We start from the raw sequence: 25,690 nt of genomic DNA, 5'->3' as shown, positions 1-25,690 counted from the left end.
TGAACATCTTGTGCAAGAAGATAAACTTTTGAGCTGCTGCTTGTGTCCTAGAAGTTCAAATAAGGGATTATCTGCTAGATAACCTACAGATTATTGTGGGATTAAACAACATGCAAAGCTGGATCTTGTATTTTAAATTAATCTGGACATTTTGTTAGTCTGCAGTTGCAAAACATCTGCAGTATTATATCCAGAAAATTCCGTGTTTAACATGAGCAGACATATTTATTCCACTAAGAAATGGTTAAACACTCCCTCACTGGATGGGTCGCTTTTGCCTATCAGGCTTCCTGCAGCACATTCCTGGCAATTTTTGGACTCTACGTACTCCTGCATGTGACATCAGCAACTAAACCGAACTATTTGTGTGTTTGTCATTGCTAAATAAGATTCATCCGCATCCATTTTGAGCTCTCTGCTGTACATATACTTGATCCGGAATGACAATGAGCGGTGATCAATGAGTTCTATTTTGTCTTTGCTCTGCGGCCCCTGTGATCCATGCGTGTCTTGTGCGTACAAGAAATGGAAAGCTCCACCTCGGTGTCTAAAATGGCAGCGGGGGTTGCGGTGCAGATGCAGCTCCTTCCGGCAGAGATGCAGCAAAAGACCCTCCTACTCCTCATATGTCGTCATCGGGTCTCAACCAGTCAAATTATAGACGAGAAAATATATGAGAGAAAACAAGCCCAACCAGCCAGCCAGCCAGCGCGGCCGGTGCGAGCCGGCTCACGCTTCATAAGGGGTTCAGATTTATACATTATTGTCTATTTTGTTTTTTCTTCATTAACCCGGTGGGTAAGTAAAGGAGATGAGGGGACTCCTGCCGTTTTACCGGGGTTTGTACACCCTGAGTAACCGCCAAGCCAGTCGTAAAGCTGGGATTGTCGGTTCTCGGTGCGGGCTTTGCGGAACTCAGTCTAATAGCAAGGTACGGTTCGAGCTGTTGCTGTTGCTATTGCTTCGGGCTCAGGCAAATAACATGTTGTTGACACTGATAACAAGGCGGTACTTTGTTTGTTGTTCTCTCGCATTGTTTTTTTGTTACAATGTATCGTATCGACGTGGCGTGCGGGGTTGCTCGCAACTTTCTCAGCTGTGGATGCGCTCAGGGATGAAACAGGGGCGCTGACATCAGGGGCAGCAGCAGATGTAGCTCGCTGTATTTTTGCCCCCCCCCCCCCCCCCCCCCCTCCCACCATGAGAAAAACAACCACTGATACACTGTGTTCTTTCTTTGTTTTAATTAGTCCCAGCTCCAGGGGGGGAAAGAATTTTGAGGTTTGGGATATTGTAAGATTGATTGTAATATGCTAACAGGCCTGTGTACTGCTGTGTCACCATAGCAGTTCTCACTATAGATTCCTGTCTCCCATGTTGACGTCAAATCGAAACCAGTTGTTATCGTTCTTATACGATGATAATGATGATTGCCTACAAAGAATTGAAGTTATGTAAAATGATAAATGATCAGTGTGATTGGAAATGTCATACTGTGCAGAGTAATAGATTATCCTTTTTAAGGCATCATTCAAACCCATTGGTTATTCAGTGAACCCTTATTCTACATAATTTGCCTGCTATTAATCACTCATGTTGTTTCCCCGCTTAAAAAAGTTCTTATTTTTTTGGCTGATCAGTGTGTGTCTGTCCTTCCCTTCTGCAGCCACAGCCAAGGTTTGGGCTGTTGTTCGACATTGATGGCGTGCTTGTCAGAGGGAGGATGCCAATCCCTGCGGCAACAAAAGCATTTGAGAAGTTGGTCGACTCTCAGGGACGGTTTGTGGTGCCAGTCGTTTTTGTCACAAATGCAGGGAATTGCCTCAGACAAACAAAAGCGGACCAGCTCTCTCACATACTGGGAGTGCCTGTGAGTTTTAAATTCCTGTGCAAGTTTTAATGGTGTTAATGGTGCTGCTCTTTGGTGTGTGCATGCAGTGCATTTGGTGTGTGCATGCAGTGCATTCAAAACTTTTTCAGTTTCCCCTTATTTAAAAAAGAAATAATAATTTGCTAGGAAAATAAGAAATGGATGCAAAGTTTTATTGAAAGATGCACAATGTACAAACTCTGTACAAACGTGTGTTTGTACAGAGTTTGTATAATTCTAACAAGCTTTTAAGTCAATATTTGCTATCGCCACTTTTTGTTTGTTTTTTTTCAACATCGGCTGAAGCCTGAAAATTGTCCATTTGCTAACCTGTAGATATAAAACACTAGTTCATCTCTTGAGTTCGGTCCTTTTTTTAATGCTTGAATGAATGACAACAACAATTATTATTTTTGGAAATGTTCAGGTAAAAGGACTGGACTGAAAATGAGTAAAAATGAAGTCAGTGTTCAAAGAAAAACTTTGAAAGACTTTTGGAAAGCCTGGAGCATTATTGCTCAAGACCACTTTAAAAATTTACAAGAAAATCTGGCTGTTTGGAAGCAAAATGTAAAGAAATGGGTGGTGGCTTGAGACTTGTGCACAGTACTGAAACTGAAGTTGTTACGTTTTATCTCTGATTATTTTTGGATAATTTGGTCTCACCTGACTCCTTTGCTATTAACCTCACTACAACTGTGCTATTTTCAGATCACGCAAGACCAAGTTATCATGTCCCATAGTCCCCTGAGGATGTTTAAGAAGTTCCATGACAAGTGTGTCTTGGTGTCAGGACAAGGACCTGTCCTGGAAATTGCTAAAAAGTATCCTAGAAATCTGCTTTGTTTAAATTTACAATATAATTTATATATTTACATTTAAACTTGAGTATTACTTCTTCATTTCTCCTTAACGTTCTGTCTTTAGTGTGGGCTTTAAGAATGTAATCAGTATTGATATGCTTAGAGAATCGTACCCATTGCTGGACATGGTGGATCACAACAGGAGACCAAAATTGCCGGTGAGATTTTACAATCTGGTGCACAAACATGATGTTGGAGATATGTATAATATAATGTCATGACTTTAATTTCCCTTCTTTCAATTTAGTCCAATCCTGTTGTCAACCTTCCTAAAATTGAAGGTAAAAACAGTTTGCTCTTCTCAAATTAAACATTTATCTTTTGTCATTGACATGGTACACTTACTAACATCTGCTTTGATAGTTTTGAAATTCTTGCAATTTTGATGAACGCTGTTCTAATCTTTGAATTGCACACACAGCTGTGGTTCTGTTCGGCGAGCCGATCCGATGGGAAACCAACCTGCAGCTGATAGTTGACGTTCTGTTGACCAATGGTAACCTCAGTAGTAGTCACCAAACCCAAAACACTCCTCACCTTCACCTGCTGGCCTGCAACATGGACCTCATGTGGATGGCTGAGGCACATTCCCCTCGGTAAACGTTACAAAAATCTGTCTTTTTATATAAAATGTTTTAAAAGAAATTGTACTTAAGAAACTAAAACAGTCTTTCAAGTAATCAAATCAGTGTACTGACATATCTGTCTTCCACCGTCTCATTTTGTTCCAGGTTTGGCCACGGGACATTTCTTGTGTGTCTAGAGAACATCTACAAGAAGATAACCGGCAAAGATCTGAAGTATGAGGCTCTTATGGGAAAACCCAGTGAGCTGACTTACCATTTTGCAGAGTATCTCATCAGAAGCCAGGCCATGCAGAGGCAGTGGGAACTTCCTGTTACTTCCCTATATGCTATAGGGTGAGACACCAGCTTTTAACTCTGTTTTGCCTTTATAGTTAACATAAGACCAGAACTCGCTTATCATGCTGTCTGATAGACAGATAGGCTATCAAAAGAAAAAGATTTTACTGAAATGTTGCTCAATAATTTGATGAGAAAACTGTTCGCTTTTAAATGCTTACGTGTGTTAGTTAGCATGTCATTCTGTCATGCTTTAATTTGGGGACTTGCATGTTTCACTTCAGCTTTTTTTTTTTTAGCTGATTGTTTGTTCTAATTCATGTGACTTGCATTCAGCACCAGGAAAAAACCACACACACATTTCAACATGTACTGATATATAGGTCAACTTCATGCATGCTGCCTGGGGCACAGAGTAATACCCTTTTCTTCTGCATTTTTAGGGATAACCTCATGACTGACATCTATGGAGCCAATCTGTACAACCGCTACCTGGAGGAGAGAGTTGCGAGAAAAAACCCCAAAGCTGTTGCTAAGATGGTGTCTGCCACTGGGTCCACCACGGCGGTGCCCAGGGAGGAAGAGATTGACAGCCTGTGGGAAAGCGAGCTCGCTCTGCCCTCTGCTACTTCCTGTAAGTCTGTCCTAGTCTGTACAGGGGTGTATAACCCCAACGCAGAGGTGCCGTCTGATGCAAATCACTGCATCAAGGAGACTGTGTTCCACGGGCACCGGGACTTCATATTTGACCCTGGTCTCGTGGAGCCAGGCCATATCGTGCAGGATGTGGCAGAAGCTGTTGATCTCATCTTTGAGCAAGAAAAGTTTGTGCCTCAGTAGTATTTTGAGCCAACAGGCTTCGTGTGGTCATGGAGATCCAAGCAGGGGGAAAGGGAGGGAAAGCGAGCATTAAACTGGTAGTACCACTTCATGTTCAGACCTCTAGAAGCCTAACACTGTGGACTTTGTTTAAAAACCTGACAGGGCATTGACATAATATAGGTCATCTAAAATTTTAACAATAAATGAGATTTCAGAGGAAAAAAAAAATTAAATAACTGTTGTTGTTTTTCTGATAGTCATTACCTGTTTCTTTTTTCTTTTTTTCTTTTTCCAATAAGGAAATGTGTAAGAACTGCCTTATTTGACCTTATTAAGTATCTTTGTTAGATAAAACTACTGTTCTAGATTGTTACAAACCCTGAAGCCATCCTATATTTATTTACAAGCTAATGACAGTGTTTTTAAGAAGCATATTAACATTTAATCGTTATTATTACGGTGACCTTTTGTTATTGCATTTTTAGCTATTTGTTTACCCATTTGTCATGGTAAATCTATGCATGAATATAAGAGTAATTCTTGTATCTTTAAAACCACTGTTTGATGTGCAATTTCTTTTCCTCTAATAGCACTGTCTTTACAGTTTCAGTTTCGACAGCCTTGACCAGTTTTTGCACAGATCAGCCTTTCATCTTTGTGTTACCATATCACCCTTCCATAACATGGTTGTTATAATTTAGAAAGTCATTCTTAGTATAACTGACAGACCACTCGTAAGACAAATTTATACGTGTATACTGTATGTAAATACTGCTCAGAAAACTAGGAGAACAGTTTTTAACTTTGCTTTTTGGTGTAATTTTGAATCTAGCACATGAGGGGGTTGATGATTTCGGTTTTCAATGAGTCATTTAATTTTGCTCTCAAGATGTTACGCAGTGTCTGTTAGTATATGTGTATGTTTCAACTTGAATATTTAAAGAGCCGATATGTGTTTTTCTAGCGTTCGCTTAATTTTTTGAGCAGACCGATAAATGTGTTAGGGTCAGAGTAAGGTTAGGGTAACTGTGATGAACAACTTTCGCACAACAAGTCAGAAAATGTTCTGGTGCATTTAAAAATGTCAAATGTTTAAAGATTTCTCTGATTAAAAGCAAACAGCATTATAAGAAAACAAAGAAACAAAATGTGTCTCCTCAAGGAATTCTTGTTTGCTGAATCATGAAAGATTGTGCCCTTGTTTTGTTGGAGAAGCTAAAAGCTGAAATGCATTGGTTTGGACTTGGACCTACATGCGGTGGTCAAAGGAGCAAAGGGGTCAAATGATTTGTAAATTGCACAACTGGGTGATAATGACTAAAGAAGCTGAAATACTGGAAGGTATAGTATATTCCACTAAAACATGACTGCAAAGAAAGTTCAATATTGACCAGATGACTTAAAAAAACTAGCTTTTGATGCATCATCTACAAAATAACCAAAATGTTCAGAGTTTAATCCTTCAGGATTTAAAGGACAATTAAGGGTCTGTTATAGTTTAAGGTGTGAAAACATGAATAAAAGAGTGAAAAGTCAAGGACAAGACAATTACCAGCAGGGGATTTTTATTTATTAAAGAAAAATGATTAAGGCAAGCAAGCCAATGGCTACTATTACATGCATTTTATTTCAAAAAGCCAGGATATTTTAGGGTACCCTTTAATCTTTAAGAGTAACTCTAGTGGACTAAGATCACTCAGGTAGCCTTTATCTTTATATTGTGCTTCTTGTGCAACGCATCCAAAACTTGTGGCAGTAAATCCATGTTGAGAAGCGGCCTATCTACATCCTCCGTATGACCGAGAGACTCTGAGTCGACACTGACCTCTGATAGTCCAGTGTGCAGTCTCTTCCTGTGTTTGGGCTTCAGTGAACGTAAGGAGTCGGCCTCGAATCCTGAGTGTCTCTCATCTATATCCAGAGTGAAATTGGAATTTCTGGCAAGACTCAAGCTCCACAGAAGCAGAACAATGAGGCAGCATAGCGCTACTCCTATTATGATGTTGTATATCCCATTAGTGCAGTTTGCAGCAGCGCAGTGAGAAAAGTAGTTGTCACTAAGTTCAGTGATGGCTTTGTTAGCCACAGAGCTTGGACTGAAGCAAACGGGCTCCTTCAAAACAATAGCCCTGTTCTTCAACAACCAGTTCCTCAGGTAGTGAATTTGACAATCACAGTGGAAAGGGTTCTTGGACAGGGAAACCTTGTTCAGCCCAGTATATCTGTCAAACAGGCCTGGAGACACCGAGGTGAGCCGGTTGTTCTGCAAATGGAGCTCTGTGGTGTCAGAGGGCAGATTGGGCACCTCCACGAGGTTTAAAGCGCTGCAGTTAACTACCACTCCAGCAGGCCTGAGGGTTGAACAGTGGCAAGGCTTAATGATACTGTGTGTTACCAGGACGTGGAAGAACACTAAGCTCAAACTGAAGATCATCCTATAGGATCAGAAAAAGATTAAAGTACAATAAAACTGCTTAATGTCAAAATGGCTCATGTGAAATGGTTTAGAAGGTGCTATAGAGACTGAAATTTTAATGTGTATGAGTGAAATAATGTGTAAGGTGAATTCAATTGTTCATGGATAGCCTGAAGTTTTAGAAAAAAATATTAAGAAGGAATAACCTCCCATTAAATATAGATATATACACAATTTACAAACCTTCCAGAGTGCCAGTCATCTTTAAATGTCATCATACTGCCACCGTCCTAGTCCAGTGCAAAATCTGAGCCCGAGAATATTTCAGAAATGCTCCCCATGTCGAGGTATCCCCGTTTTGTAACGGATGTGCTGCTAAGCTCACAATAATCACACGCGTAATACAGAACGGCATCAGTTTGAGGATTCCACCAATGACAAACGGTTATAGCGCCTACGACATGAAGGAAATCCATCTGCTTAAAAGAGATAAGAGTTTATCTACTAAAATAGTGGCGAGGCCATCTGAAACTCTCCCACAGAATGTTTATTACTAGCGTCCACGGCGATGCTGAGGGCACGAGGGGCATTTTGCGGCAAATTACAACTCTGAGCATGAAAAGCTTTGTGAGGATTAGAATGCACATAAGAAATTTTTTGGAAACCTAACACTGTTTGAGCTCGAGGGCAAGGAGAAAACGCTTCTTAATGGAAATGTTGAGCTACAAAGCAGAATGGACAGTGAGAGTGAGAGAATCACATTTACAGATTTACAAAACTGGATTAAAGCTGAAAGGTAAGTGTAGGCACAACCATTTTCACAGGCCGGTCTTTGTGAGAACTGTGTATACTTTTCACCCATAGGTGGTGTCATGGCACAGATTTTCAGATCTCATGTCATTTTTATTCATGTCCTCTAGTGGAAACACCGAAACACTAGTGGAAAGTCTGGAATTGGGAGATATGAGAGGCTAATGATAAGACCCTAATGTGAAATGTCCGGCCCGAAAAAAGGGGGAAGACAGATTGATTTTTATTAACCATGGAGTCACAACAAACGACACACGTATACCATAAGTCATATATTTGTTTATTTTGCGTTCAACATTGTCACAGTTGAAGTTTTACAATAACTGGGGTCTTACTGACTCACTACTCACTGTACAAACAGAATGCACATATAAATGAGGCCATTCCTCTCTCCTCCTTTTTTTTATAATGTGTCTCACGCCAGACTGAACAGCTTGCAGCAGGATGTGTGTCATCTGTCTGTGTGTACGCTGGGTTGTACGTATGAAAAGAGAGCTGGATGTATATGGCAGGAAACTTCCTAACAGTCTGTTTTTGATTTCTACAGCAAATGTCAGTTCACCACTGCTGGAGGCAGAGACAGTCGATATGTTCATATATCACCCCTCACATCCATCCATGAGGTGATGTATATACATCCTGATCTTAACTTGAGAATAGAGTACTGATCGTATACACATTATGTACATCTCCTTTAAGCCCCAGTCTTGGTCCCTTAACAGCGTGATAAAGATAAACCCTCTAAGCCAAGCAGCTCATCTGTTTGCACATCAAAATCCCATATTTACACGATGAAAGCCCTCAGCTAAGGAAGTGCAATGTTCTTCATGTTTATAATTTACACAATGGCTTTGTTGATGAAATGCATGCTGAGCTTTAGTAACTACCAGGCTAACATGGAACAACAAGAACACATCAACATCTGAAAATTCCAACCTAATCAAAACCAAAGGAGAAGTCAAAATTCATAGGCCAACTTTTTTTTTTTTTGTCTCCCCCCATTAGCTCACAGTGAATAGGACACATGATGCATCAGATCCATGCAGTGCATTGCCGGGGTACTTTCTCGCAAAGAATGACTGTAGACATTTGAAGAACTACAACACACACCAAAAAATAAACAGATTAAACAGTTTCAAATCATCCCAAGATATCAGAGTTATAGCAAAGATACGATATCAGTGGAGCGACACATTCAGCTGATCATTAATGTCCAGTATGTGATATGTCCGTCTTAATTCACATGAGTACAAACGTGTGAGAGTAAGCCTGACTTATGGCGATGGTTTTTTCTTCGTGAATGTTAAAATACATTTACAACCTGAATATCGGGACAAACAGTTTACTGTCACTAATTTACACACTAGAATAGACTTTTATTTGTAGAATGTAGAAAGTTATTCTTTACATATACCCAGTTTGTTTCTTCAGTTTGCATTTTTGTATATTGTAACTGCATTTCCTGAAAACAATGAAAGTGTTCTTTCAAATGTGCTTATCCAGCAAAATATTTCTGTTCAGCCCAAGGAGAAGTATATTCCCTTTTATTAAAATATATACACACATTCTTCTTTCCACTGTGAACTGTGTATTATATATATATATTTATATATTTTTCCTTATTTTGAATGAAAAAAAAAAGATTTCTTTTTTCACCTGAATCTTGTCCTGGACGACAAGATAAGAGACCTCCGCTTTCAGTACAAGTCTGCATTTTCTGAACATGATTGCACTTAAACTTGCTATGGTAACACTGACTTGTTATACAATGTGCAGAGGATAGCCTCACATCAACAACATTACATGCAAAATTATCACTTACTTGACATTCCACTGAACTCCAAGTCTGTACCTCTAATGAGACCGTGAGGACAGCCAGACATTAATTTACTGAGAAAAGACTCTTGACAGGGGTCAAAAAACCAAAATAAATAAATAATGACGCGACACGAAAAATGCACAGATAGGAGGGACACCTTGCTTGTTCTTAATGTACAAAATCAGTACAAAGATATTGCACATACAATAGAAAAAAAGATGAAAAAATACTTCACTATGTAAGAACTGATTTTATTCACTCACCGAATCCTGGTGAATAAAAAAATATTCTAAACAAGGCAAAAAGAAGAGCTAAGAAATGTTTCTGATTTTGAGAGTCAAGGAGGCAGATGTTGCACATGTTAAAGGCAACAGACTTTACATGTCCAGCACTTTGCTTTTGTAACAGACACAGAGCCACATAGCATTGGAAATCCCTTTTTCGCTGTTATTCTTCACTACGTTACGTCTTATGCAGCCACAATATTGGAAGGAAGCAGAGCTAACGAGCGACCTACTTTATCGGCTCCTAAAGTTGACAAGTGAAGTCTGCTTTGAAGCTTCAGCTGTGACTGCACAGCATTTTGAGGCCCATATGCAACAGCTGCCATCCAGAGACTCTTTCTAATCCATTTGGAAAGGCAAAAATTCCAGAATAGATTAACAGCCGGACTAAATGGGAGTTCACTCCTTTCAGATCTACATCCTGTTACCATAGAGTCAGTATAATACTGATAAAGTTCATTTTTGCTGATAATAATTGCAAGTATAATCTTACAAATTACTTTACACACAATATACTGTACATGAAGTCTTGACTAAATAGATTATGCAGTAATAATTGGCACATTTATTTATGAGAGCTAGGAGACAACACATATAGCTGTCATCTACAGTAAATACAGCACTAGAACTACTATGACTGACTCAGTCAAGTTCTTCACCTGTCCTTTGATTTAATTTAGTCTGAAATGATTACATCTAGGTTTTTCACTACATATGAGCTCTACAGGAGGCAACAACAAATAGCATTCAGATGATGTTGGGATCCGCAAAACCAAAGATTTGAAAAACTGACTTCCTAAAGGCTGAGCACGACAAATGATGTCATTGCGACAGAGAAAACAGTCAGCTGAGTTTTCGTCTCAGGCCATCTTTTCCCCGTGGTTACGTGAAGGTAAGACAGGTTATTGAGGGAATGGAGCAGCAGGGAGAAGCTTGGTGAGAAAGCCTATTTTCTCCTCAGCTGTCACGGCCGGGTGGTGTTTGTGGAAAACAAAGAGCATCTTCCTGTGCAGAACCCCACCCATACCCAGCACACCCAAAACCCCGATGGGACCAAAGTCCCTGATCAGGCAAGCTAGTAAAGGCCCTTAGTGGAAGATTTGAGTCCAATATCCATCCTGCATATATTTATTGGACCTGGAAGTGAAAAAAGATGGCTGCATGTGATTGGTTTCCATCACAGCAGCAGAAACACAGTGGACAGGCCATAGAGTTATGCTGTCAGTCCCTTTGGTGTAAGCAAATGTCCCTTCTTCAATAAGTTCCCTCCTTGCTTCTCCTCTCTGAGTTAGGAGCATCACACTACGGTGCTGATGCCACTGTGTTTGGGTTTGGGTCCGCCAGGCGCCGAACCCACTTGCTGACTGTGGTGGTGAGAGTGCTGCGAGTGCGAGGTGTGGTGGGAATGCTGGCTGTAATGGCCGTGCTGCGAATGGCCGTGTTGGTGTGCGTGTGAGGAGTAGGCTGGGTGCTGGTGGTACTGCGTGTGAGGTGGGGGGTGGTAGTGGTGGTGGTGGTGGTAAGGCGGGGGATTCTGCGTGCAGTACTGGGGATGGTGGCCGTGGTGTTGGGTCTGCACTGCGTGCACCACCTGCGCCGTGTGATGCAGGTTGGTCGGGTGGGGCTTGTGCGATATGAGAGTGGGGTGACCAGGTTGGGGGAAAGGAGGGTGGCTCTGAGACGGCGGTTTCCCTCGCTTGCTGCCAAAGAGCGACCCGAGGATGGAGGTCGATGCCGAGTTAGGGATGGATGGATGGCCGCGGGGCACGCTCTCGCGAGGCGTGTTGGCTCTCCTTCGTGTGTGTGGACTGCTAATGATGGACCCCTGCAGGAGGGAAAAAAACAAGGTAACAGCGCGTCTGTGAGACACTGCGCTACTGCAGAACACCTACACTAAATTATAGCTACAAGGCACCAGCAGGATGAATTCACAGTTTTCTTTTTTTCAGATAAACAAGTAGCAAAATGTTATAGGACATGCAAATGAGAAACCAAAAATGTTTTCATGAGAGGCAGCACCAACACTAGGAAAATTTTAGCTTGGGAAAAAGACCTCACGATGAAGGGAGCTTAAATCCAAAAAAAGGTTTTGCTGTAAGGGAACTAACTGCCTTGACATACAGTAAATCTGCAACAAGAGAAATTAAATAAATACTGTTAGGAATATAGATCATTACATTAAGGAAGTTAAGAAAAAAAAACTTCTTCACTGTAGTCAATGTGCCAACCCCTCTAAGAGTCACACATGCAACGTGTTATAATCAAATGAGGCATAGTTTCCACATGCAGAGGGTGGGGCAGGCAAACTCGTCATCCACACAGTAGCATTCATCTAGAAGACAGAAGGCAGGAGGAACTAGGCGCTCATGTGCAGACTTCTCAACACGCCTGGACACTTTTCCCCATGTTTTGGGTCCAACACTACTCGATATCCAGGTGTGACTCTCCTAAAAAAGGCTTTTCCTTTGGCACATGCTTCATCTAAGACTGGAGAAAGACCACAAGATGCCTTTGAAAGCAGAATGAAATTTACAGCGTCCAATACTACAACTGGACACATGAACTAATGGACACATGAAATGAGTGAAATATGAATGAATGAAATCCACATCTTTCTAAGTCCATGTGAAACCCATTGCTAGACCCCTGGCTAGGAAGGCTACATTCCTCCCTGAAACTTACATCATTTAAGAGAGGTTGTGGATAAGAGAAAAACAGAAAGACCCAGACAGGGAGAGAGGCTGGAGAGGGTGTACAGTTTCCTAGTTTCAGAGCTACGACCCTGCCAAAGAGAAGAACCAAATGAAAACCGCTTGGATGTGATTGAATGAAAGACAGAGACAGGCGACAAGGGGAGGGTTCAGAGGAGGCATTAGTAGAGTCATGCTTGTTTGAAGGTAAAGTGTATATTGGTCATATAACATGACCAAATCAGGGAAATTCTCTGGCTTCCAAAAAAGGGGCAGGATCAGAGGCAGGCAACCCACGCATGCACACTAACTGAGGCAAGCAGGTTATAAGGCATCCCAGGAAGAAAAATAAATGATCCAAACAAATGGACTGAGTCTATGAAGCAAAGAAGGTGTAAGACCAAAAATAAAGTGGAGTGTTTCACAGTGCACATCATCACATAGAGAATAGCTTGGATACCAGCTGCTTCCAACTTACTTCCACATTGCTGTCTAGTGATCCTGCACTGCTGCGACGCCCACGCTTGCCTGCCCGAGACATGCAATACCAGAGATTAGAGATCGACAGCACTTCTGGATCGACTACACACGTTTAGGCCGCCCACCAGTCCCATAGGGGGCAGTGCAGTGGATTGTGACTGTGAGTAAGATCCAAATATGGGCAGGTAGGGGGGAGGGCATTCAGGTCTGAGAAGGTGGTGGTTGACAGGTGGTACTGTGGTTTTCTTTATGGGGAAGGCACATCTTCACTCAGGTTCAAATTTCAGCTATTTTGTTCTTAAATCGCAATACGGAGGCTGAGTCAAGCAATACCTAAAGATGTTTGAATGTATTATCATAAATCTCAATAAATACAGACTCCATGACCATCGAGTCTTGACAGAACAAGGAAAAAAGTCCACAGTCAAGTTTTACCAAAACACAGCCGCTATTTCTAAAAACCTCAAACAGGACTGTTGCTTCACCAGAATTTTCCCAGATTTTATTTTTTTTATCGGTTTTTATTTTTCCTCCGTGAAATTCGACAACTTATTTTTAATGTTGTCGCAAGATGTAGATTTTCATCCAGGTCAGTGTCGGCAAGAAAGCCAGTCTCGGTGACAGTCGCAGAGGAGACATCAAAAGCAATACAGTGGTTGCTGCACATGGAATGTACAGGCATATAAAAGGTCTGAAGGTGGACAGAGCACTTTTGCCATCGTTAGGCACACTCAGCCAATGATATATGACCAATAATTACACATAAACAGGAGAATACCTGATGTGTATGGGCAGAACACAGTAAATACACATGAAATGTCACATGGCAGGAAAGGAAAAAACAAAACAAAATAAAAAACACTTAACCAAAGTGACCCCACTAACATGCCACGTCCTGCACTGAAAAAACAAAGGAGACAGGAGGGCAGATGGACTTCTGCTACAGACTCCTTCACTGTCTGATCTATCATTTCCCATTCAGGTAGTGATCATAAGAACAAAGCATATCGTATTACCAACAAGTGAGGCAGACCCCCGACTGGATTTCATTTTCTTATCAAGTTAATCACCTGATAACTTCACATAGCTGTTATCTGTAATGAATGAAATGTATTCTTGCTTCAGAGACACAGCAGCTGTGTTAAACACTGATATTCATGTGTATGAAGTGATTCTTAACACCAAGACAGAAACTAAGTCTTCATCTCGTTGCTGCTTAAGAATGGTGTTGTTTATAAACATACAGATGAGGAAATGAGACATGATTGCTGATTAAAACGGAACAGATTGTAAGGAATGTCTTTGGATTAAACAAATGCAAAAGTGCTAAATAACGGGAAAGAAAGGGATGATGAAAACACAAATGGGGGGGAAAAAAAAAACTGCTCATAATAAATCATCCAAATGAACAGGGGTGACACCTGCCTGTCGGTTTCATCAGTCAGTGAAAAGAAAAATCTGCATTGCTAAACCTCTTCTTAAACAGGTCCGTTTTCAGTCTTTGAGCTGTGGAAAGCTGAGGTCTCTCTAAAACAAAGTATGCTGAGTACAAAAGAGGCTCAACACTGACAGGAAACACCGTCCAGACCAAACCATCCAGTCATGGGGGAGGGGGGAGGGAGGGGGTGTTAGATTATGGATTTAAAGGGAAGAAGAAGGTATGGTGCTGTGAAACAACATTTTGCTATTTTTATCCCCTTGATATCATCATAAAGATGTGGATGACAGAAGGAGTGTACTTCTCCCAGCTAGTAAAAGCAAAGATGTTTTGGCTATACCTGCTTCAGAGAGATCTCTAAGGGAGCTGCTGAGGGCGCTCCTCTTCAGGCCCTCACCCATGGCGTAGCTATCATCCAGACTGGCCCGGTTCATGTTCCCATTGCCTGCTTCCTTCTTCAGGCCAGAGCTCTGCGACATGCTGGGCCTCACTACCCCCTTCTGCTTCTCCAGCTCAGCTGTAATATTTAAAAAAAAAAAAAAAAAAAAGCCAAGGAAAGACTGAGGTAAGTGGCAGCGGTTTTACATCTCACTTTGGCCATGGAATGCATTTTTTTTCTGTTACGTATTAAGCCACCCTTTGCTGCCTGAAATTTATGAGGTGTGCAATATTGATATGCTTAATTTTTAACATCCTGCTCTTGTATGTAAAAATGGAAACCGCTTTAATGTCCACAGTAATCTGCCGCCCCTTCTGGTAACCATCCTGTGAACTTTGTAAACATTCTCTCTTGAAATCTGCTGCATTTGAGTAATGAGACCCATGCTCTGTTTCTACTTTACACAGCCTGAAGCAGACAGAGTAACGAGGGTGGGTGGGTTGGGAGGGGAAACGGTCAGCTCACACTCTATTCTGTATTTCTCCATTTCCTGGACCTCAGCAATGGACTCTCGCAGGTCATCTGTAAACTTCTTGCGGTCCTGGGGGTTGGGCGCATTAAAGTTGATAAGCACTTTGATGTCTGCACCTGGTATCGCTGATGTAAGTCTGATTCCATTTGGATAATCTGGGGCAATGGGAAACAGAGAGAGAGAAAGAGAGAGAGTCATTTACAAAAGGTTCATTCATCAAAACCGAGGCGAAACCCATCGGGTGAATTCTGTCTGAAGTTTTGGAGAGTATAAACAACGTCGCAGCCCATTTGGTCCGACATGCCAGTGTTAATGTGCAACGTCAAAATGTGTGATGTAAATACTGTCAGCTAGCATGCTACACGGAATATAATAAATGGAAAATTCTCAGTGCAACTTACACTGATTTTCAAACAGCATGACTTGCATCCCATATAGAGAGAAGGACTGTCTGAAGCTGTACGTCACTGAATTCTTCTTTTTCTGGAAAATCTTGGTTACCTGAAATTATACAAAAATAACCCTGTAAGGACGGTTTGGACAGGGGAGGCAGAAGGGAGAGGACAGGGCGATATTTACCACTAGGAGGTCGTTGAACAGGAAGATCTCCCGCTGATGCAGGCCTAGCTTCTGGAGCTTGTTTGGATCTGGCACTTCAAACAGACGGCAGTAACACACCAGTCTACGGTGCGGCAGCGATAACACCTACAAGGCAGAGGAAAACAGCACAACACTTTAGAGGTAATTATGGCCTCAGTCCATTGCATAACAAGGAACAGAAGTTATTCTCCATCTGCAAATTTGAAAAAGGTATGGCCAAGAGATGACTAATTTATTCCTCCCTTGGGCACTTTTCATTATGCCAACTTATGCCTCCTCATTTCCTTTTTCCTCCAGTGACCTAGAAATTGTTAACCTCTGCCATTAGGGAAGATCTTCAAACTCCTAAACCGCTCCAATTTACAAGGAGAGAGGAGGCTTCTGAAGGAGCCAAGAGCAAGGAATCACAGATGTATCCTTTCCAAAAAAACCTTTTACATTTTACAATAAAAAAGACGAACACTTATTATTGAGCAGATAATTATGCTCTTAAGTAAACATGGCACACATAAGAGATCCTTACATAAGATTTAACAGGAATATTAAATGCATATTAAATTGAAAAAACTGAGTTTTTTCGTACTGGTATGTGACTATGTTAAGTCAAGGTCTCTGTGGCCGTGAATAGCTTATAAATATACACCCATACACTCTTTATAAAGTTTTAGTGTTCATCTTGAGGCAACTGTTGTGATTTAGGGGCTATATAAATAAACCTGTATTAAATTGAACTGAACTGCCTTTCATGAATAATGTGACTCTTATTCTCCTAATATAAATTTTTTGCATGTTTCATAAGGCATAATGGAAATTTATGGTAGTATTCTGCAAAATATTGTGAACCAATTCTGTTTTCGAAAGCCACTGTAGAAATAAAATATTTTAGTTTGTTATAAATGTCATTATTTTAGAAAAAAGGCATATGTAAGAATTGTACATCGAATACTTTTTGTCTGTTTTGTTTTAAATGTCTTGGTATTTATTTGTGAAGTGCTTTGTAATCTTTGTCTTAAAAGGTGATATATAAATAACATTAACTTACCTTAATTACATGTTTAAGACATTTAGGATTAGAATTTCACATTTCTTCCTGTAAAATGATTCTTACATGAAAGCTTCTTTGGATTTTTGCACCGGTTTGACAGGTGACACAGCTGTGGAGCATGTTTTAAGCAACCATGCTCAAGTCTTCTCCAACCCTCCCCCACACATTCTTGTTGGCAGTAGCAAGGATGCAAATGAAGTCATGCTAGCATAACAAAACCACCTGATGTTTTGGATTCTCCACCCTTTTCATGACACAGGGAAAATTGTCCAACAGTGAATGCTGCTGCCGGATTTTCTTTTTGAATTCAAAGTTTAGTGATTTATTTTCCTGTAGCAAGTGCCACAAAAATGCCAAGAAAGAGTAATGAGCCATCAATCCAACAGTCGTACAAATGCACACTGTGTAGACTGATCCAATAGGCGTTCTCTTTGAGAGTATTCAATAACTTGACAGTAACAGGTGACAGGCTACCTTCTGGGTTTTTTGTTGTTGTTGTTTTAAATACCTAGGTTACTGTGCGCAATGATGAAAACTGTAAAAGAGTTCATTCAAAGTTTAGGTAGCCTTACATATATAAAAAGCCAGAATACGTGGCACTCAAATGAATGCACTACTAGTGCTAAGTCAGCTAAGCATAGATCATTCCTTAAGGATTGATGTGACAAGCACACAGCAGTGATATACACCCTGCTGAGCACAGAATTTGTAAACGGTGCAGCTTAGTGCCACCCAAAAATTTATGTCTTTTGATTCTGCCACCAGCGTAAAACACTAACTGTCCATCTCTCACCAACCAGTGTAATGTCTCTGGGAAAAGTCGTTGCCAGTCTTGGAAAGCTGACTTAAAAAGTAACTGCATGATGTGGAGGAATCACTACAGAGACAGAGACGCAAAGTGAAACAAAGAATAATAAATGATCATCTGATTTACAGATAATCTACTTACACATCCCAGGCCATGGTGGAGAGATCCAATCTAAAAAGAGAGGACAGAGAAGATGTTAGGTGCAGTTAATATGTTGGGATTATTTACACTAATGCTTCTTATAACTTAAAAAAATATATATATATCATTCCCTTCTTAAGAAGGATTTGCCCTTGTTAACAGTTTTCCCATTATAATGCCTATGAAAATGCATGCACCTTATTGGTTTGGTGCAAAAGTCATCAATTTTTCTTTGTCTTCAGATTTGTAAGAATCAATAACGATACTGGAATGAATACAGATGCTGTGCCAGCACTAGTGGACCTGATTATTATAGAGAGGATTTCCAGCATGGCTTTTATGTTAAACTGTTTTACTACGTGTCCTCCTTAATTATGCAGCTAAATGGTGACAAGGAATCATTTTTCAATACATTCAATTATTACTGGCAGAGCAGAACAGACTCCATTCATCTGAAAACCGACTAAAACAAAGTCATCCATGCCAGACGAGCCTCTCCCTGAGGGTAAGTTAATCACACCTTTAACCTTCACACATGGCAGAAACAGTATTGCCTGCAGAAAGGCTGTCTCCAGCTGCCTACAAGGGAATGGAGTAATGGGAGAACAAAATCTGATAATAACTTTGATCCAGTATGTATGGAAAGAGATAAACAGACTAATAACTAATCAACGGATTAAAGCAATGCAACTTATGCCAGTCAGTTAAAGAAAAATTGATTTTGCTCTGCTCAAGGATAGCAATTACTTCCCCCACTAAATCTACTTTGGTACTATATTGTGTTAAAATGGCAGGATGTGGCTATTTTTCATCAGACTGCAGCAGTGTGCAACATTTCACAAAGGCCTTGTGTGTGTCGAAATCACCAGTGTGTGTCTGAAGACTTTTCTACATCTTAGCGTTCCTTCTCTGAAATAAGCTACGTAGGAGAGGGAAAAAGATATGCCCTGGTCTGTGATGCCTTGCCTTGTAATAAAAATGAAAAATAAGAAATCCAACTAACAATTTTGTGACCTTGACAGAAAGATTAAAAAACACATAACTTACTGGTTTCTTTCCCACAATGAGCTTCTCAACCTTCTGCACCTGGGATACATGGTCTTCGTTGGTTTTGAGCTCTCGTTTACGAATCCTCTCGTATATGCCGACCAGAGTCTCCCGGGGTATGTCCTCTCCATCATCCACACCTGAAAGTCAACGTACACATACACCTTAAGGATTAGAACAACAGTAAAAGGATGTTTTTTTCTTTTTAAAGGTCAGGATAGTGAGAGAAGACATTAATAAAGCAAAGAGGATTCAAATTGTAAGGGTTGGTCACCTACTCTTCCCCTCTGTGGTGAAAGGTTTAATTTATTTTTGAAGCTGAATTTTACATATTGCCCCATTAAGGTCTATATATAATGCCTTCACATGTATTTCATAATAACAGTTTTCTGTTACCTCTTAAGTTCTTGATAAAGTCCTCCAGCTTCATCTTCCTCTCTGGCTTGACGTTGGGGCTGTACATGTCGGTGTTGAGGAGGATGATTGCAAAAGCTAGGATGAAGATGGTGTCAGGGTTCCTAAACTGCCGCACTACTGTTGGGTTACAGATGCAGTAGCGCTGGCTAAAAATAGAAAACGGGAGCATTAAGTAATGTTAAGGAAGAGCAAAACTCAGACTCTAAACTCGATACAAGCGAGTCAGAGAGAGGAAATGTTTTCAACACTGCCTGAAGAAAACAGAAGTAAATGGGTTCTCTTTATGAACCAATAATTATGCAGATGACACAGCTGTGAGGAAGACAGATGATGTTTATTAAAATGCTTTCAGTATTATGAACACTAATGCTAATGTTTTACTGCACTTGACTATATGAAATACACAGGGGTCGTTAAGAATCAGCTCGGTTTAATGATCACAGTAAATAAATCCATTTTCAGTAGGAGGATTGGGTCACTAAACTTTCTCAAAAATAAAAAAATAAAGTTTATATTGCAGGTTTTTTTTTTTTACATATACGGCATAAAACCCCAACCTGAAAGCCTCAATGAGCCGCTCCACCTTCTGCGCTTCACCCTGGACGCGGATGTGGTTCTGAAATTTCCTCAGGGCTTCGTCGAGCTCCATGCCCTGGAAGTCCATTTCGTCTACCACACAGCTGGTACGTGAGGAGAGGGATGAAGAGAAAAAAGGCAAATACATCAAAACACAGACTGCCACAGTTTTTGTGCTCATCCTCATTCACTGGTAGCTCAACAGGGATAGTTTGGCCCAGATTCCATCATGGAGGATATGTCAGTGAATTCTTGTCATATTGGTGCCATAAGTCACTCTCATAGACTGTGGGATCTTCGTCTAGTAAATCCTCTGAGCAATTACTTAACTGTTTTTATATGTACCACACTCCTTTTTAAAATAACAAAACTAAGTATGCTTTGGATTATGTTGCTGTCAGTAATAACAATATATTTTTTTTATCATTCCTGTGGCGATACTTACTCCAAGACATCTCTGTTGAACTGCTTCTGTCGATTGCCAAGAAATTCTCCAATCATCTGCCTGCTTAGCCCCTTTCTCTGCAGCAGGAAGTGAGCCACTCCGACTGGCGTGTCAGGGATGAAACCTCTCTCAGTAAGATACTGAATGCCCTTTTCTGGCTTCCTGAAAAATTCAACATGTCCCCGGATGGTTTGTTTTTAATTCCTGAACAGATGCTGGTACATTTTTAAACTGGCAAGAAGAATATGCTGCTGCTTAATCTTGAGTTCTTAGAAAATCCATCTACATTACTGTTATTACCCAAAATTTTGACACAGGCCTAAAAACAAAACACACACACTTTAAACCTTTCATCTTATTGTCATGTAGTTATGTCAGATAAAATCTAAGCAATACAGATGAGTGAAAGTCTTTCATTAAGAAAGAAATTTATCTCTGGAAATATTAAAGCAGTGATGGTGCAATTTAACAACAGAACTGCTGTTTGTCAAACACAAATAGAGGTATTACAGTTTGTACTTTTCAATATGAGTTTCATCATGTTGAGTGGGTTTATTATTTTTTTCTATTCCATTTTTCTTTTAAAAATAGTTTTTTTTAATTCCTAATAAAAGTAATTTTTTTAATGATTTTTTTAACTTAAAAAAACAAAACAAAACTATAAAAGGATCAAAATTTATGAAGTTCAGAAGAAACATCAGTGATGGCAGCAACATGCGTTTTTGGCCTTCACTACAAACGCAGGTCAAGCATGTGCTCCAGCAGAGCAGAGTACCTACTTGTTGAAGAGATTCAGGCCGATGCGGTAGTGTCGCTTCCGGATAACATCATTGCTGAATATGGGCGAATCCCAGCTGTTGCGAGTCTCTTTGTGATAGGTCTGCTTACTTAGGGTCTGCTCTCGCAGGCTGTCTCTTGATGAGGACTCAGAGCTGCAGTTAATGGTGTCATTTGAGTTTGATGTGCTATTGATGCTGTCATTGTCCCCATCGGAGAAATCGGACTCTGACTTGCTCTGTCTGTTAGCTGAGCCGTTGATAGCCAAGTGGCTTTCTAACTGTCTGTGGCGGTGGCGAAGAGGCGCGTCGTCATCACGGGAGGGAGCTCGTGGTGGGGGCCCATGGGAAATGTGTTTGGGGCTTGCTTGGGACGATGTTACAATGTGGCCGTGAGGTTCATACACGGGTGGCCGTTTGACAGTGCTCCGCTCTGACCGGTCGCTTAGCTCTGCGGAGCTATCGCTAGGAGGTTCTATGGTCAACAGAGGAAGATGGTCCATTCTAAGACGCTGCTCTTGGCACTCTAGAGAAGGAGTGCTGCGGCAGCTTGTGTCTGTGTCACGACCCTCATCTTTGGGGTCAATAGGCCAGTATTCTTGGGAGGAGTTAACTGATCGCAACCGTAAGTCTGATTCTGTGCTGGAGGGCTGGTCCCCTGACCTGGACAAGGCAATAGAAGGGGACATGTCCTCCTCATCGATGAACAGAGTAACATCGCTATAAGACGCCATCGTTTCATCGCGCATCCGTCCAGCTGCCCTATGGTGGGACTTCACCTGATACTGCACATCCCCCTGTCTCTCGGAGCAGCCGATAGCCTCTGGGTCAGGACCCTCATCCCCCTGAAGGCTGCGACAGTTCAGAGCATCATCTATCGACTCAGCCAGAGACTTGACTTGTCTTGAAAAGGCGTCCTCCAGCTCTGTGATGGCATCTGTAAGGTCACCCTGCGGTGGAGGGTGTGCCATGTTGGCCTGCTGGTGAACCTCTATATCTCCGCATTCTGACTGCACCATGGACAGCGGGGTGCCGTCCTCCGTCATGGACACCTGCCTCCCCTCAAAGTATGAGCTGTGGACTTTTTCGGGGCCCTCAAATGAGAGCTGCATCCTCATGTTAGAAAGCACAATGCGTCTGGACATACGGTTCTCGGACATAGAACTCCTGAGACGTTCAAAGTTCTTGTTCATCTGATACTGGCGGAACGCCGTCTGAATGGTGCGAGCTGCATGTCGAGTTATGAATCGTCCACCATATTTACGCTCTAGCATCTCCACCTAACAAAAACACAAGTAAATTAACTGTAAGACCCATGGGTTACTTAATTGGTTTTCTTAGCTGCAGATGGTCTATAAAGTCACCATCGTAGGTGTCACTGATAATTTCCTGTTAGAAGCTAACAAAGTGTTCTTTACACAGCTAGCTTTCTGACAAGAAAAGATTCAAAATATATGATTTTTTAAAAACAGATATCATGTGACTCCTTGAATTTCTGTCAAAAACAGTCTTTTACCTGTTTATCCTGGAGGTCAGCAGAGAGCTCATAGCTCTCAGAGAGCGATCGGGACCGCTTGATGGCCTCCTCCTCAGCCTGCTTACGGAGGATGGACTGTGAGTGCTGGAGCTTGGGTCGTCGGGGCCTCTGAGGCCCAGGCTGGACCCCGTGGCTGTAAAGTGGGCTGTCAAATCGGTCGGGGCTGATGGCTGAGCCGTGGGTCACGGGACCCTGGCCATAGCTGGCTCCCCCATCCAAGGAAGGGCCACTATCACTGGGCCGTGCATCCCCTTCCACACTACAAAGACAGGAAAGAGATGGATGATTAGAGACGGTAGAAGGAAAGAAAAATCTCTGAGGCAGTACTGGATTAAAATTTTATCAGGTTAGTTCAATCCCAAAATGCCTGAACAAAAAGTAGCTTAAGTTAAATATCCATTATATACAATTAAGTATGGTATTAGAAATATGGTATTGCACAATAGCATGGGTGTGAATGAATATAGCCTTTTCTGGGGCATGCGATCCTGACATACTCCATAAACCACACTTAATTAAATTCAAAGCTGTCTGATACTAATAGATTTCGCAGAAGAAACCACTAGTGTGTCATAGTTTTTGCTGTACCACATTTAGGAGACACAAAAGACACATAACCGCTCCTAAAATAAAATACATTTGCAGTGACACAGTCCTTGTGCAATTGCTTCCTTTACAAATACTGAGAAAGGAACAAAAAACAAACGATTACTCACTCACTCTTACATTCTACCACACTAGAGGTCTGCCTCTTACGAAGAGACCGTCTATTTTCAATAAAATGCCAACTCTTCCTCCATATCTTGTCCACCATTCTTTCTGTCAAATGAAGTCCAGAGTACACAGAATCCTCCAGGAAATCCAGGTTTATGTCAGCTCAGGGGCCAATCAGTGGCCCAGGAGAATTACATCATATTCGCAGTAGCGACGACACTCTGTTCCAATTCTCGTTACAAAGTCCAGTTTGTAGAAGAGTGAGTAAATATAACTTTAGTGATCCCTCAGTCGAAAAACAGAAATGCCTTTCAGAGGTGCCGACCCGCTCTGTAACTATCATCACACCAACTAACATTTCTTCCCCTCTCCTCTGATACGATTAATGCACAGTTCACTGGCAGCCTAATGTGTTTGAACTGTGACTTGACACACCCATGCAGCGTACACATCTACTTCCTTTATTGGACTGCCTGAAATCAACATTCGGCAACAGCCTGTCAAACACAGCAAAGAGCACAAGCGAAAAAGTGGAACTGAATTTGGTTCAAGAGTTCAGATGGCAAATGTACTGTAATATAAGTGTAAACTCTTTTTGTGACTTCCGAGCAACCCCGCTCAGCTCAGACAGCGAGGCTCAGATGTAATATCTGCCTCAGCATGTCTTTTGATGTCCCTAGATTTGTGATTAACAGAGAAAGTGCAACAGAAATTGAAAATGTTTTCAAAATTGCAATAACTACACTTGCAAGGCTTAAGGCAAGTCATTATTAGTGATTAACAATGAGTCATGGATGTTTGCAAAGGCTTCAGGCACCTTAGTTTTCAGATCAACACAAATGCTTTGGAGAATAACGCCCCCCTCCAAAAAAGCGCTACTGCTTTTCAACTAAAGATTTTAGAGTGAAATATTAAAACAGATTGCACTTGGCTGCCAAACCATCATTAATAATTTTTAGGAAAAGCACAATCCCGACAATACTCAGCCTAATTCCACAAACTAAGATGGCATTTGGATGCAAGTGGAAAGAACACACTCATAGGACACTTTCTTAGGTACACCCATTCAAAAATGTCTAATCAGCCAATCATGTAGAAGCAACTTAATATGTTTAGGCGTGCAGAGACTGCCAAGATAACCTCTTGAATTTCAAACTAAGTATCACAATGAGGAAGAAAGGGGATTTAAGTGACTTTGAACGTGGGATGGTTGTTGGTGCCGAACAGGCTGGTCTGAGTATTTCATAAAATGTTGATCTACCGGGATTTTCAACCATCTTTATGATTTACAGAGAACGGTCTGAAAAGGAAAAACTATCCAGCGAGGGTCAGACTGCTTCAAGCTGACAGGAGGGGGAAAGTAACTAAAATTTTTACTTATTACAACCAAGTTACGCAGAAGAGCATCTCTGAACAACTTACACAACAAACCTTGAAGCAGATGGGCTACAGCACCAGATGACCACACTGGTATTACTCTTGTCAGCCAACTCTCCTGTCAGGAGACTGAGGTTACAATTTGCATGACCTCACCAAAACTAGAAAAGAGATGGGTGGAAAAATTGTGCCTGGTTTGAGGGTCATTCAGACGGTAGGGGTGTTAACACCATGAAAGCATGGATCCATTCTTCCTTGTATCGATGGTTCACACGGGTATCAACAGTGCAATTGTGTAGGGGATATTTCTTAACTGAGCATTGCTAAATCACCACAGCTTACCAAACTAATGGGCTGATCATGCCCATCCCTTTATGACCACAGTGTACCCATCTTTGATGGCTGCTTAATGTGTCACGTCACAAAGCTCAAATCATCTCAAGCTGGTTTCTTAAACATAACAATGAGTTTACTGTACTCAAATGGCCTCCATCGTCACTAAATCTTAAACCAATAGAGCACATTTGAGATGTGGTGGAACAGGAGATCCAATTCATGGTTTTGCAGCTCACAATTCTGCAGCAACTGTGTGGTGCTAACACATCAATAAGGACCAAAATCTCTGCGGGTGTCTCCAGCACTTCACTGTATCTGTGGCACAAATATTTAAGGCATTTCTGAAGGCAAAAGGAGTTTCAAACAAGTTTTAGCAAGATGTATCAAGTAAAATGGCCAGTAAACTTATGAGGGAGTGGAGATGAGCCATTCAAGGTCAGCCAAACCTATAGTCAGACAGTGAAACTTCAAGCTAAGTAAATGCTTACCAACTCCCCTCAGGGTAGAAAATACACATAGTGTTTTAGTATGGACCAGTGCACAGCAACAGAGCCAGACTTGCCCTTTACATAGCTGGAACAACGCTAGTACCTAGCAAAACACAT

At 41.2% G+C, this 25,690-nt stretch overlaps 3 protein-coding genes across 9 annotated transcripts in view; 1 reads left to right on the top strand and 2 right to left on the bottom strand.

Moving 5' to 3' along the window:
* Positions 1 to 679: 679 nt before the first annotated feature.
* On the top strand, positions 680 to 5,566 carry LOC102779371 (haloacid dehalogenase-like hydrolase domain-containing 5). Its single transcript, XM_035910197.2, has 8 exons — positions 680 to 931; positions 1,667 to 1,870; positions 2,582 to 2,694; positions 2,798 to 2,891; positions 2,981 to 3,014; positions 3,155 to 3,329; positions 3,465 to 3,653; positions 4,040 to 5,566. The coding sequence occupies exons 1-8, from the start codon at positions 812 to 814 to the stop codon at positions 4,434 to 4,436; spliced, it is 1,326 nt and encodes a 441-aa protein (XP_035766090.1). The 5' UTR covers positions 680 to 811; the 3' UTR covers positions 4,437 to 5,566.
* A 400-nt stretch (positions 5,567 to 5,966) lies between these two features.
* Positions 5,967 to 7,228, bottom strand: gp9 (glycoprotein IX platelet). Its single transcript, XM_006796461.2, has 2 exons — positions 7,078 to 7,228; positions 5,967 to 6,853 (listed from the first exon to the last, which is right to left on the bottom strand). Exons 1-2 carry the CDS (start codon positions 7,110 to 7,112, stop codon positions 6,115 to 6,117), a joined length of 774 nt encoding a protein of 257 aa, XP_006796524.2. The 5' UTR covers positions 7,113 to 7,228; the 3' UTR covers positions 5,967 to 6,114.
* Positions 7,229 to 7,903: 675 nt separating this feature from the next.
* Positions 7,904 to 25,690, bottom strand: part of LOC102777856 (IQ motif and SEC7 domain-containing protein 1-like) — a 92,401-nt gene continuing 74,614 nt past the window's right edge. For 5 of the 7 annotated variants that reach the window (XM_087834232.1, XM_006796455.3, XM_006796456.3 and 2 more), the window contains 13 exons: positions 22,638 to 22,917; positions 21,125 to 22,401; positions 20,346 to 20,507; positions 19,882 to 20,004; positions 19,304 to 19,470; positions 18,908 to 19,047; positions 17,861 to 17,890; positions 15,846 to 15,971; positions 15,668 to 15,767; positions 15,260 to 15,421; positions 14,696 to 14,872; positions 12,916 to 12,965; positions 7,904 to 11,572 (listed from right to left, as the gene is read on the bottom strand). In XM_087834232.1, the coding sequence (XP_087690358.1) occupies positions 11,045 to 11,572; positions 12,916 to 12,965; positions 14,696 to 14,872; positions 15,260 to 15,421; positions 15,668 to 15,767; positions 15,846 to 15,971; positions 17,861 to 17,890; positions 18,908 to 19,047; positions 19,304 to 19,470; positions 19,882 to 20,004; positions 20,346 to 20,507; positions 21,125 to 22,401; positions 22,638 to 22,917 (3,322 nt within the window). In that variant the 3' untranslated portion in view covers positions 7,904 to 11,044. Of the gene's footprint in view, positions 11,573 to 12,915; positions 12,966 to 14,695; positions 14,873 to 15,259; positions 15,422 to 15,667; positions 15,768 to 15,845; positions 15,972 to 17,860; positions 17,891 to 18,907; positions 19,048 to 19,303; positions 19,471 to 19,881; positions 20,005 to 20,345; positions 20,508 to 21,124; positions 22,402 to 22,637; positions 22,918 to 23,374; positions 23,509 to 25,690 lie in introns of those variants that run through there. The other 2 variants (XM_035910126.2, XM_035910127.2) reach the window with 2 other exon arrangements.

This window comes from Neolamprologus brichardi, chromosome 20 (assembly GCF_056152115.1).
Source record: "Neolamprologus brichardi isolate AB-2024 chromosome 20, ASM5615211v1, whole genome shotgun sequence".
NCBI lineage: Eukaryota > Metazoa > Chordata > Actinopteri > Cichliformes > Cichlidae > Neolamprologus > Neolamprologus brichardi.
Note: the sequence above shows the minus strand (reverse complement) of the source record. Positions and strands in the feature narration are given on the sequence as shown.